The sequence below is a fragment of the Lepus europaeus genome, chromosome 18 (genome assembly GCF_033115175.1).
Source record: "Lepus europaeus isolate LE1 chromosome 18, mLepTim1.pri, whole genome shotgun sequence".
Taxonomy (NCBI): domain Eukaryota; kingdom Metazoa; phylum Chordata; class Mammalia; order Lagomorpha; family Leporidae; genus Lepus; species Lepus europaeus.
In genome coordinates this window covers 3,327,273-3,337,773 of record NC_084844.1, presented here as the reverse complement: position 1 = coordinate 3,337,773, position 10,501 = coordinate 3,327,273, and the positions used below count along the sequence as shown (strand labels likewise).

The 10,501-nt window shown below is 65.8% G+C and overlaps 2 protein-coding genes across 2 annotated transcripts; both read left to right on the top strand.

Annotated features, from left to right (window-relative positions):
• Positions 1-213: 213 nt before the first annotated feature.
• C18H17orf99 (chromosome 18 C17orf99 homolog) lies at positions 214-4,758 on the top strand. Its single transcript, XM_062216143.1, has 3 exons — positions 214-511; positions 4,272-4,541; positions 4,658-4,758. Exons 1-3 carry the CDS (start codon positions 214-216, stop codon positions 4,756-4,758), a joined length of 669 nt encoding a protein of 222 aa, XP_062072127.1.
• Positions 4,759-6,901: 2,143 nt separating this feature from the next.
• Positions 6,902-10,067, top strand: SYNGR2 (synaptogyrin 2). The gene is made up of 4 exons (XM_062216011.1): positions 6,902-7,036; positions 8,375-8,612; positions 8,902-9,041; positions 9,127-10,067. Exons 1-4 carry the CDS (start codon positions 6,938-6,940, stop codon positions 9,322-9,324), a joined length of 675 nt encoding a protein of 224 aa, XP_062071995.1. The 5' UTR covers positions 6,902-6,937; the 3' UTR covers positions 9,325-10,067.
• Positions 10,068-10,501: the final 434 nt, after the last annotated feature.

The window sequence follows — 10,501 nt, the reverse complement described above, 5'->3', positions numbered from 1 at the left end:
AACCAGAGGCTAACCCACTGTGCCGCCACGCCTGCCCCAGGCCACCGCGTCTGCTATTGGCTGTGACGGTGCTGCCGTGACACGCGTGTGCATGTGGGTCGTTCCCGGCATCCCTCTGCTCAGCCTGGCAGCTGCCACCAAGCCACGTCTTCGTCACCTACTTGATTAATGCGTTTTTTTTTTTTCTTCCTCCTCCGACCACTTCTGCCAGAAATGGCCCCAGAGACCTCCATTGCCTACAAAGTCCTGGAAGTTTACCCCAGAAGGCGCCTGGTCGTCATCACCTGCCACGCACCGCAGGCGCCCCCGCCCGTCACCTACTCCCTCTGGGGGAGCCAGGACACCCTGGTGACCAAGAAGGTGGTGAGGACCCCCGTGCCGGCCTCCTTCACCATCAACGTCACACTCAAGTCCAGCCCGGACCTGCTCACCTACTCCTGCCAGGCGGCCTCCAGCTCGGGCGCCCACGCGGCCAGCGCCACAATACACATGTACTGGGAGCTGTGGGCCAGTGAGTGAGGGCCCCGCGGGGTGGGGCGGGGCGGGGCGGGGGGAGCTCCTGGGTGGGGATTGCGGGTTCTGAGGGCTGGGCGAGGAGGCTGCCACCTGCAGCCACCCTCAGTGTCCTGGGGGCTGGTCCCAGGTCAGGCCCCACCCCGGCTGGAGATCCCCTGGGCAAGAGCCCAAGGACGCAGCACGAAGGAGCTCAGGGTGGGAGTGACCAAGGCCCAGGTCCTGACAGGTGCAGCTCCGAGCTGTCCCGGCGGCTCTGAGGGTGGGCTCCAGGCTCTGGTCCAAGTGAAGCCCCAGATGTTCACGGGGGAGTGGAATTAAAAGACAAACTTCTTTTGGTGCAAAACAGCTTGAGGTTCATGAACTAAGAGGTCTTCAGGATGCTCAGCAAAAATCCATGTTGCAGAAAACACGGATTTCAAAAAATGTGGGGGCCAAAAGAGTCGTATCCTTATTTATTTTATTTGAAAGAGAGAGAGAGAGAGAGAGAGAGAGAGAGAGAGAGAGAGACAGGGAGAGAGAGGGAGGGAGAGAGAGGGAGAGGGAGGGAGAGGGAGGGAGAGAGGGAGAGGGAGGGAGAGAGGGAGAGAGAGGGACAGGGAGGGAGAGGGAGGGAGAGAGAGGGAGATGGAGGGAGAGGGAGGGAGAGAGGGAGAGGGAGGGAGAGAGGGAGAGAGGGAGAGGGAGGGAGGGAGAGAGAGAGAGGAAGAGAGAGAGGGAGAGGGAGAGGGAGGGAGATCGTCTGCTGGCCACTTCCCAGATGGCTGCAGCAGGCGTCTGGAGCTCTGTGCCCGTCTCCCACGTGGTGGCAGGGCCCCGTACTTGGGCCACCCCTGCTTCCCCCAGCACGCCCATCAGCAGGGAGCTGGAATCAGACACAGAGCTGGGACTTGAACCCAAGCATCCCAAAAGGCAGCTTGAGTGCTGAACCAAACACCTGCTCCAAGAAACTTTCTTTTAACTCCATTTTCCACAAAGTTCTCTCATGGATGTGGAAGCTAACGTTCTGAAAGATCCCCTAGGGCTGGTGCTGTGGCGCAGCGGGTAGAAGCCGCCACCTGCAGTGCTGGCATCCCATATGGGCACCGTTGAGTCCCGGCTGCTCCACTTCCGATCCAGCTTCCTGTTAATGTGCTTGGAAGAGCAGGGGAAGATGGCCCAAGTCCCTGGGCCCCTGCACCCACGTGGGAGACCCGGAGGAAGCTCCAGACTCCTGGCTTTGGCCTCCCCAGTCATGGCTGTTGCAACCATTTGGGGAGGGAGCCAGCAGATGCAAGATCTCTCTCTCTCTCTCTCAGTCTCTCTCTCTTTCTCTTTTAAATAAATAAATAAACAAACAGCTTGTAAGAGGCTAAGGTTGGCTTCCAACCACCGTGTCCGGTTCCACACCGCCTGCTTCCCGTCCCACTGCGATCCTGCTCCGCTCTCCTTGGAGGGGTTGGGGCACCAGGAAGTGTGCCTGGGCCAAGGTGGGCCTGGCACACGGCCCCATCCGTTCTTTGAACAGCCCAGGGAGGCGTGCCCAGGTTCTGCCTGCAGGTCGGGCCTCAGAGCCCTGCAAGGGCTGGGCACGCAAGTCCTCAGCCCAGGGGCAGACCGGGGCGAGAGGGAGAGCTCCATGTAGGTGGCCGGGGTGGAGCCGGGGGCCACGGCTGCCGCCCAGGAAGGATCTTTGAGCCCGGGGCTGAAGGGCCTGGAGATTCCAGAATCCAGAATCCCCTAAGCGAGGTCCTGCGGAGCTTGGCCCCCAGTAGGAGACACGGCGCCCAAGGACAGGCTCACCAGGCCAAGCCCTTCGCCGGCTTCACCTGCGGCCTGGAAGCCACAAGGCTGCAGGGGTGTGGGCGCAAGGCGGGGGCGGGAGACACAGCGCAGGGTTAACGTCAGGTCAGGCTCAGCTTGTTCGGTCCCCACTGAGGGATCGGGCAAAGGGCACTGGCGATGCTGCTGTCACCGACGCCTCCTGCGCGGTCATCCACAGCTTCCGCTGAGGAACCTGGCGCCTCCGTGCCTGGTCTGTGCGGGAACCCAGTTCAAAGCAAAGCCCCCACCCACACCAGCCCCCACCCCCGGTAACAACTGGAAGAACACGGTTAGGACTGCCAGGGAACTTCACTGCACATAAGGACAGACTGATGCTAGCAGCTTGTCCATCGTGTGTCCGACATGAAAATGCACCTGCGATTTTTTAAAGATTTATGTATTTATTTGAAAGGCAGAGGCAGCGAGAGAGAGAGAGAGAGATAGAGAGAGGTCTTCCATCGCTGGTTCACTCCCCAGATGGCCACAATGGCCAGATCTGATCTGATCCGAAGCCAGGAGCCTTTTCCAGGTCTCCCATGTGGGTGCAGAGTAGCCAAGGACTGGGCCATCCTCCACTGCTTTCCCAGGCCACAGCAGAGAGCTGGACTGGAAGAGGAGTAGCCGGGACTCGAACCGGCGCCCACGTGGGATGCTGGCACTGCAGGCAGCAGCCTTACCTGCTACGCCATAGTGCCGGCCCCCATACCTGCATTTTTATTTGCTGAGTCTGGCAACCCAAAATAAACTGCACACGAATGGAGCTCTCTTGCGGGGGCTGGTGCTGGGGTGCAGTGGGGTGAGCGGCCACCCCGGAAGCCTGCATCCCGTCTCAGACTGCCTGGGGTTGCATCCCACCCCCATGCCAGCCCAGCTTCCTGCTAACAGATCTGGAGGCCCCAGGTGATGCTGGGGCCCTGGCACCCAGGCGAGAGACCTGGAAGGGCTCTCTGGCTCCTGGCTTCCTCCTGGCGCAGCCCTGGCTGCTGCAGGCATTTAGGGAGTGAAGCCGCAGAGGGAAGTGCGCCACTCGCTCGCTCTCTGCCTTTCACATCAAAATGTATTTAAAAATAAATTTTAAAAACCTCAAATGTGAAACTGGTTTGCACTGCAAGCAGAGTAGACTGATAGTGAGTGGAGGCGGCACTCCAGCGGGCTGCCTGGAGGAGGCAGCGAGCACAACCAAGCCTCATTAGGTGATTATTTTTTGTCTTTTTGTTTTCTTTTTTTGCCCTTATTTTTAATTTTTTTAAAAGATGTTTATTTATTGGAAAGGTAGAGTGACAGACACAGAGAGAGACAGAGACAGAAAGGGAGAGAGCAAGAGAGGTCTTCCATCCAGTGGTTCACCCCCCAAATGGCTACAAGGGTCAGGTCTGGGCCAGGGTGAAGCCAGAAGCTCCATCTGGGCTCCCACGTGGGTGCAGGGGCCCAGGCACCTGGACCATCACCTGCTGCCTTCCCAGGGGCATCAGCCGGGAGCTGGACCGGAAGCAGAGCAGCCGGGACTCCAATGAGCGCTCTGGGACGGGATGCTGGGGTTACAAGTGGCAGCCTAGCCCCTGCCTCTGACTTGTTTTTATTTTACTTTATTTATTTATTTGAAAGGCAGAGTTACAGAGAGGCAGAAGCAGAGAGAGAGAGGTCTTCCATCCGCTGGTTCGCTCCCCAAATGGCTGCAATGGCCAGGGCTGCGCCAATCCGAAGCCAGGAGCCGGGAGCTTCTTCCCCGTCTCCCACGTGGGTGCAGGGGCCCAAGGACTTGGGCCATCCTCCACTGCCCTCCCAGGCCACAGCAGAGAGCTGGCCTGGAAGTGGAGCAGCGAATCAGTGCCCAGATGGGATTCTGGCACTGAAGGCGGTGGCTTTTACCCGCTATGCCAGGGCGCCGGTCCCCCCCGTGTTTTGATTAGGGAGGGGTCTAAAATGTTCCACCATGCCTTTGCCCCCCCTTCCAGAGCCAGTGTCGCAGCTGCAGGCCTCCTTCATCCTGCAGGACCAGGGGTCAGGCCCCGAGGCGCAGGTGTCCTGCCAGGCGTCCTCGGGCAGCCCTCCCATCTCCTACAGCCTGGTAGGGAGGGACGGGCAGGTCCGCCTGCGGCAGACGCCACTCCCCGGGCGGCCCGCCAACTTCTCCATCCCGCTCTCCCGGACGCCAGGCTGGCTCCAGTGCCGGGCCGAGAACGAGGTCGGAGCCCAGAGCAGTTCCTTCACGCTGCTGCCGCCAGGTGAGGGGCCCGGCGGCTTGCGGGGGCCACTGGCCCCCCGGGACCGGGAGGTCCACAGGGCGGGAGGGTGGAGGAAGTGGGACAGCTCCAGCTGGCCGCTGCCACCTCCCTCACAGGGGAGCTGCCCGAGGGACCCGCCTTCGTGCTGGCCAGCAGCCTCACCGTCATTTCAGCCATCACCTCCGGGATGCTGGGCTGGAACATGCGGACCAGGTAGGAGACGGGTGCCGCACACAGGGAGGAGGGGCTGTGGTGGCCTGGGGCACCCACGGGGCCTGGCTGGGGCGCGGGGGCAGCAGGGGAACAGGGCGGACTGCTGAGGAGTGGTGGACAGTGAGGACCACCACCTTCATGGTGCACCTGCCTGGGCCGCCCTGGGATGGATTCAGCTGGCTCTGGGTGCCCAGGAGCGTCCGCCCTCAAGGGGTGAGAGGAGCCAGGGGCTGGGCTCCCTGCTCCGAGGCCACGGCCCCACTGTCAAGTGTCCAGGCCTTTGTGTCACCCACCCACACAGCCTTTGGTGGGGGCTACCCCTGCTCCCTTGTGGACACTGCCATGTCCTGGCCAGTGGCCACAGGCTGTGCCTTGTCTTCCGTCCATGTTGCCCGAGGGGCTCCACCCTTTCCAGAGGCCAGATTCAGGGTGACCCTGCCACCTGAGCCTCCATTCTCCGCTCTATGAAGTGGGCACAGGGACCTGGCTCCCACTGGCCCATGACCCGGGCCAGCCTCCTCCCATCCTCCTGCCTGGACTCCCTTGGCTGACCGGGGCCTCCACGCCTTCGTCATCAGGCTGTGATCCGGGACGTGGCTTTGCTCCGTTTTCTTGGCTGCCCTAGAGAGAGACCCGCGGCGGAATGAAGACAGGCGCAGGTCGTGGTGGTGGGGGTGGGGAGTGGGCCATGCAGGTCAGGGGACAGGAAGTAGCGGACGTGTGGGAGGAGCAGGCCCCACTGGAAAGGACGCGCGGGACACTGGTGACGAACCGACCTGCACGTGGACTGTCAGCTGCTCTGACACAAGAATGCGGCAGCTATGTGAGCCCTGCACTGTGCACCTGCTGTTGCTGTCTCTGTGTACCCCTAACATTCACAATAAAATCCATCTAAAAAAAGGGGTGAGTGTTGGGGTGCAGTGGGTTAAACCAGCATCCCCCATGAGCACTGGTTCGAGTCCTGGCTGCTCCACTTCCGATGCAGCTCCCTGCTAATGCATCTGGCAAGACAGCAGAGGACGGCCGGAGTGCTTGGGCCCTGCACCCAGGTGGGAGACCCAGATGACATTTTGAGCTCCTGGCCACGGCCTGGACCAGCCCTGGTCTTTGCAGCCATTTGGGGGGCTGGTGAGCCAGTGGATGGACCATCTCCTCTCTCTCTGTCTCCCCTCACACACACTCTGTCTTTTAAGTAAACCTTTAAAAAAAGGCCAGGCCAGGCCAGGCCGCCAGCTGTGGCTCTGTAAGCGCCAAGGGCCTTTGGCAAACACTTGAGCAGCGCTGGTCTGAGAATCCAGCAGCTGACGGAAAGCTCCCGCCTCCTCCCGGCTGCCAGTCACCTGCTGTCACCCGCTGTCACCCGCAGCTGCTCCCTGGCGGCTGGACGCGGACTGCTGCTGGCCCAGTCCTGCAACTCAGCTCTTCCGCTGACCAGCTCCCTGCCGGGGGTACGCAGGGACCACCCCCACCCCGCGCGCGCGTGGGAATCCTCGCTTGAGGCCAGCCAGGTCGGGGGTCCCGGCCGGCTGTGCTGGGGTGGGGGGGTGGAGCTGTAACTGGCGTCCACCCTGGCCCCTGGCCCTCACCCTGGGAACCTGCGGTCGGTGCGTGCGGCGTCGGCGTCACGGAACCTCCCCGTGCGACCACCCCGCCCCGGGAGAATCAAGGGGTGGGGGAGGCCCGGAAGGGAGGGGCGCCAGGCTGCGGCCCGGGGTGTGGAGTGCGGCGCCGGGGACGCGGCGTCTGCAGGGTTCGCTGACCCTTCCGGGCGCCCGGAGCGGGGACACGCAGCGCCCGCGGCGCCGCCGCCCCGCCCCGCCCCGCGCCGCGCCGCGCCAGGCCCCCACTCTGCCCCGCCCCCACTCTGCCCCGCCCCGCGCTGTCCCCACCGCCGCCGCCCCGCGCGCCCGCCGCCCCGCGCGCCCGCCGCCCCGCGCGCCCGCCGCCCCGCGCGCCCGCCGCCCCGCGCGCCCGCCGCCCCGCGCGCCCGCCGCCCCGCACTTTGGCCCCGCCCCGCCGCGCCCCCACTCTGGCCCCGCCCCCACTCTGCCCCGCCCCGCGCTGTCCCCACCGCCACCGCCCCGCCCCGCCGCGCCCCACTCTGGCCCCGCCCCCGGAGGCGGGGCGCGCGGAGCGGCCGGGCTGGTTCCTCGGCGATCGGCGGCGGCGGCGGCGGCGGCGACATGGAGAGTGGGGCCTACGGCGCGGCCAAGGCGGGCGGCTCCTTCGACCTGCGGCGCTTCCTGGCGCAGCCGCAGGTGCTGGCGCGCGCCGTGTGCATGGTGAGCCGGGGGGCGCGCGCGGGTGGCCGCGGGGACCTCACGGCGCCGCGGGCGCGACAGGTGGCGGCGGCCGAGCGTCCCGGGCCTGGCGGCGCGCACGGGGCCGGCGTCCGGCGTCCCGGGCCCCGCCTTTTGCCCTCCTCGTCCCCGGCCCCCCCAGCCCCGCCTGCCCCCGGGTCCCGGGCCCCCGCGCCGTCGGTCCCTGGCGCGGGGTGTCCCCGAGGCGCGGCGGGGAGCGGGCCTGTCGCCCTGCTGGCAGGGGAGGAGCCTAGGGCGGCTCCAGGACAGGTGGCTTTCACGCTGCGGCCCCAAGCGCGGGGAACCACCGGGTGGGGGCTTCTCGAGGCCACGTGCAGGGGCGGGGAGTCCAGGGAGCCCCCCTGGAAGCTGGCCGGGAGTCTGCTTCCCCACGCGAGACCCCACGTGCCCGTGGAGCGAGCCCTGCAGCCCTGGGTTCATGGTGCGGAGGGGTGTCCCGCCCTTGGACCACAAAGGCCGCCAAGGCCTTGGCAGTGGGCAGGCAGGGCGGTGGGCCGGTCCTGCTCACACCAGCCATGCCTGCGGGGACCCCCACAGCCTGACTGGGGTGAAGGCACCATTGGGGGCCGTGTGTGCCCTGTGGGCCGGGACGGCAGTGTCGGGAGTCCTGTGGGGCAGTGAGCCCAGCATCCCGGAGTTCCGGCTTCATCCCCAGCGTGGGGGTGGAGCCTGTGGAGTAGGCAGGGCAGGGCCAGGCGTGGAGCCCGAGGGGAGGCACCCAGGTGCCCACAGACCTGTGCCGCATCTGGAGGCCGAGGGTGGGCTTGGGCAGCAGCCTTGAAGTTCGGGGAGGAGGCAAGAAGGACATGGGCTACCCCCAAGGGGCTGGGGGATTCCCCGTCACCCCCTACCCCTGGGTCCCCTCTCCCCAGGTCTGAGTCCAGATTGGGTCTCTGAGACCACCTGGAGTGTGTGCCTGGACACAGATGGGCTGTGGGGAGGAGAGGGCCCTGCAGGGAGCAAGCTGGCCAGCCTGGGCCAGGGCAGGGCCGGGGGCTCTCCCAGGCTGGAGCCAGTCACAGCCTGGCACGTGGAAGTGACCTGCGGAAGACAGTGGGCTGGAGGGTGGCTGTGTGGCCCGTCACGTCCGAAACCCAAAGTGGGCGTGGGGCCGATGGGCCAGGGCAGCTCCTCCCAGGAGATCCCCTCCATTCCCCGTCCCTCCCCGGGCCGGGAATCCCCAGGGCCGTCGCGGGTGGGGGTGGCCTTCGAGCCCGGAGGGGCGGCGGCGCTGTGGGTGCGCCCTGCCACCCGGGCGCCGTGCCCCCGACCCGGCAGCAACGCCGTCTCTCCCGGCAGGTCTTCGCCTTGATCGTGTTCTCCTGCATCTTCGGCGAGGGCTACAGCAACAGCCCAGAGTCGGCGCAGCTGTACTGCGTGTTCAACCGCAACGAGGACGCCTGTCGCTACGGCTGTGCCATCGGGGTGCTGGCCTTCCTGGCCTCCGCCTTCTTCTTCGTGGTGGACGCCTATTTCCCCCAGATCAGCAGCGCCACCGACCGCAAGTACCTCGTCGTGGGCGACCTGCTCTTCTCAGGTACCTGCCTGGGGCGTCTCCTCCGCCTGCTCTCGGGAGCCGAATGTGAGCAGGAAGTGTGGGTTCTGGGGTCCCGCGCTGGAGCGGCTCGGGGGCCCCAGCGCCCCGCTGTGTCCCTTTGCATCCTGGGCAGGCAATAAGGGGCCCGGAGGTCCCAGGCCCCTGGGCCGGATCTCTGTCGGGCCTCCCGCTTTGTCCTCACCTCCAGCTGCTGCCTTAGCCCCCCTGGAGGCTCCCAGGAGACCCCTGCCTTGGGGCCTTCCTGGTGCTGACCCCCTCCCCTCCCCAGCTCTCTGGACCTTCCTGTGGTTCGTCGGCTTCTGCTTCCTGACCAACCAGTGGGCGGCCACCGAGCCGGGCAGCGTGCTGGTGGGGGCCGACTCCGCCCGGGCAGCCATCACCTTCAGCTTCTTCTCCATCTTCTCCTGGGTAGGGCCGGGCCGGTGGAGGGTGGCCGCCTCTCCCACGTGTGCCTCCTGCCCACCCTCAGCTGGAGCCTCGGGTCTCCCCGCAGGGCCTGCTGGCCTCCCTGGCCTACAAGCGCTACAAGGCCGGAGTGGACGACTTCATCCAGAACTATGTGGACCCCACCCCGGACCCGAGCACAGCCTACGCCTCCTACCCCGGCGCAACCGTGGACAACTACCAGCAGCCTCCCTTCACCCAGAACGCCCAGACCACCGAGGGCTACCAGCCGCCCCCTGTCTACTGAGCGGCAGCCGGGGGTAGGGTGCGTGGGCAGGGTGGCTGGGGGCTCCCCTGCACCCTGAACTCCCCCCTCGGAGTCCACCTCCTGGGGCTCCTGCCTCGTGCCTGCCCCAGTTAGCACAGCCTGGAGAGCGCACCCAAGTGCCTGTGCCCTCCGGGGCTCCGCAGCCACCCACTCACTCCTCCGAGGCGTTTTGTACTGGAGAGGGTTTTTAGCTATCTGCGCGTTTTCTCGTCGCTTTGAGTGGCTCCCGGCCACGGAGACAACCACGGTTCCAACAAGCACCACAGCTCCTCCACAGCCCCAGGGAGCCGGGCCCGGGCCAAGGCTGTGGCCGCTCCGGTGGTTTGGATTCTCTGCCAAAGCCGAGGCCCGGGGGTCCCAGCACCTGTCTGTGGCCCCGGCCCCTCACTCAGGTTACTCACTCACCCCCGCCCGCAGCGTGGGCTGGGCCTGTGCTCACTGCTGTATTCGCTGGGGTCCTCACCCTCTGCCCGGTGTTGCTGACAGCCATGGGGTCCGTGGGGCAGGGCTGGCGCCCACCCCAGCAGCCTGGAAGACACTTCCTCTTTGCTGGCCCCCCTGTAACACCCAGCTTTATGTAAATACCCCGCCACTGTTGTGAGGGGGGCGGGCCCGGGCCGTGGGTCCCGCAGCACCCAGACTGCGGGAGGACTCAGCCCGAGTTGCCCCTCGCCCTTGGGCTCCGTTAGCCTGGTTTGCAGATGGAATAAATGTTTTTCTCATTCTGCCTCCCGCAGTCCTTGGTCGGGCCCCAGGCTGGGGCAGGGAGGAAGGGCTCCGGCTGGGCAGCGGTGGCGCCCCCTCCCGCGGGCCTGGGCCCTGCTGGGGTCTCATTGCTCACACTGCCTTCCATCAGTCTCTTAAAATAACCACTGCGCTCAGCTGGTAAACACGACAGGCTTTCCTGCTCCCTTCCCAGGGCTGGGGACGCCGGACCGGCCTGCCCGGCCCCTGGACGCCTCCCCGGGGAGAAGCTGCAGGGCTCGGCCTGGCCCAGCAGGAACTCCTCCTGGCTTCCTCTTCTGAGCAGTGACAGCCAACTGTGGGCCAGTTTCAAAATCCCAAGTGCACACACGGATGGGGTGGGGGTGAGCTCCCAGCCCCTGCTGTGGCTGCTCCCTGGGGGCCCACGCCCAGGGCCTGTGAGCCGGGGCCC

Excerpts from the sequence above, each read along its gene's own strand:
- C18H17orf99 (XM_062216143.1), top strand. The coding sequence starts at position 214 with ATGGCCCCAGAGACCTCCATTGCCTACAAAGTCCTGGAAGTTTACCCC. Across the intron at positions 512-4,271 it reads GTACTGGGAGCTGTGGGCCA|AGCCAGTGTCGCAGCTGCAG; the intron begins GTGAGTGAGGGC and ends CCCCCCTTCCAG. Across the intron at positions 4,542-4,657 it reads CTTCACGCTGCTGCCGCCAG|GGGAGCTGCCCGAGGGACCC; the intron begins GTGAGGGGCCCG and ends CCTCCCTCACAG.
- SYNGR2 (XM_062216011.1), top strand. The coding sequence starts at position 6,938 with ATGGAGAGTGGGGCCTACGGCGCGGCCAAGGCGGGCGGCTCCTTCGAC. Across the intron at positions 8,613-8,901 it reads GGGCGACCTGCTCTTCTCAG|CTCTCTGGACCTTCCTGTGG; the intron begins GTACCTGCCTGG and ends TCCCCTCCCCAG. Across the intron at positions 9,042-9,126 it reads TCTTCTCCATCTTCTCCTGG|GGCCTGCTGGCCTCCCTGGC; the intron begins GTAGGGCCGGGC and ends GTCTCCCCGCAG.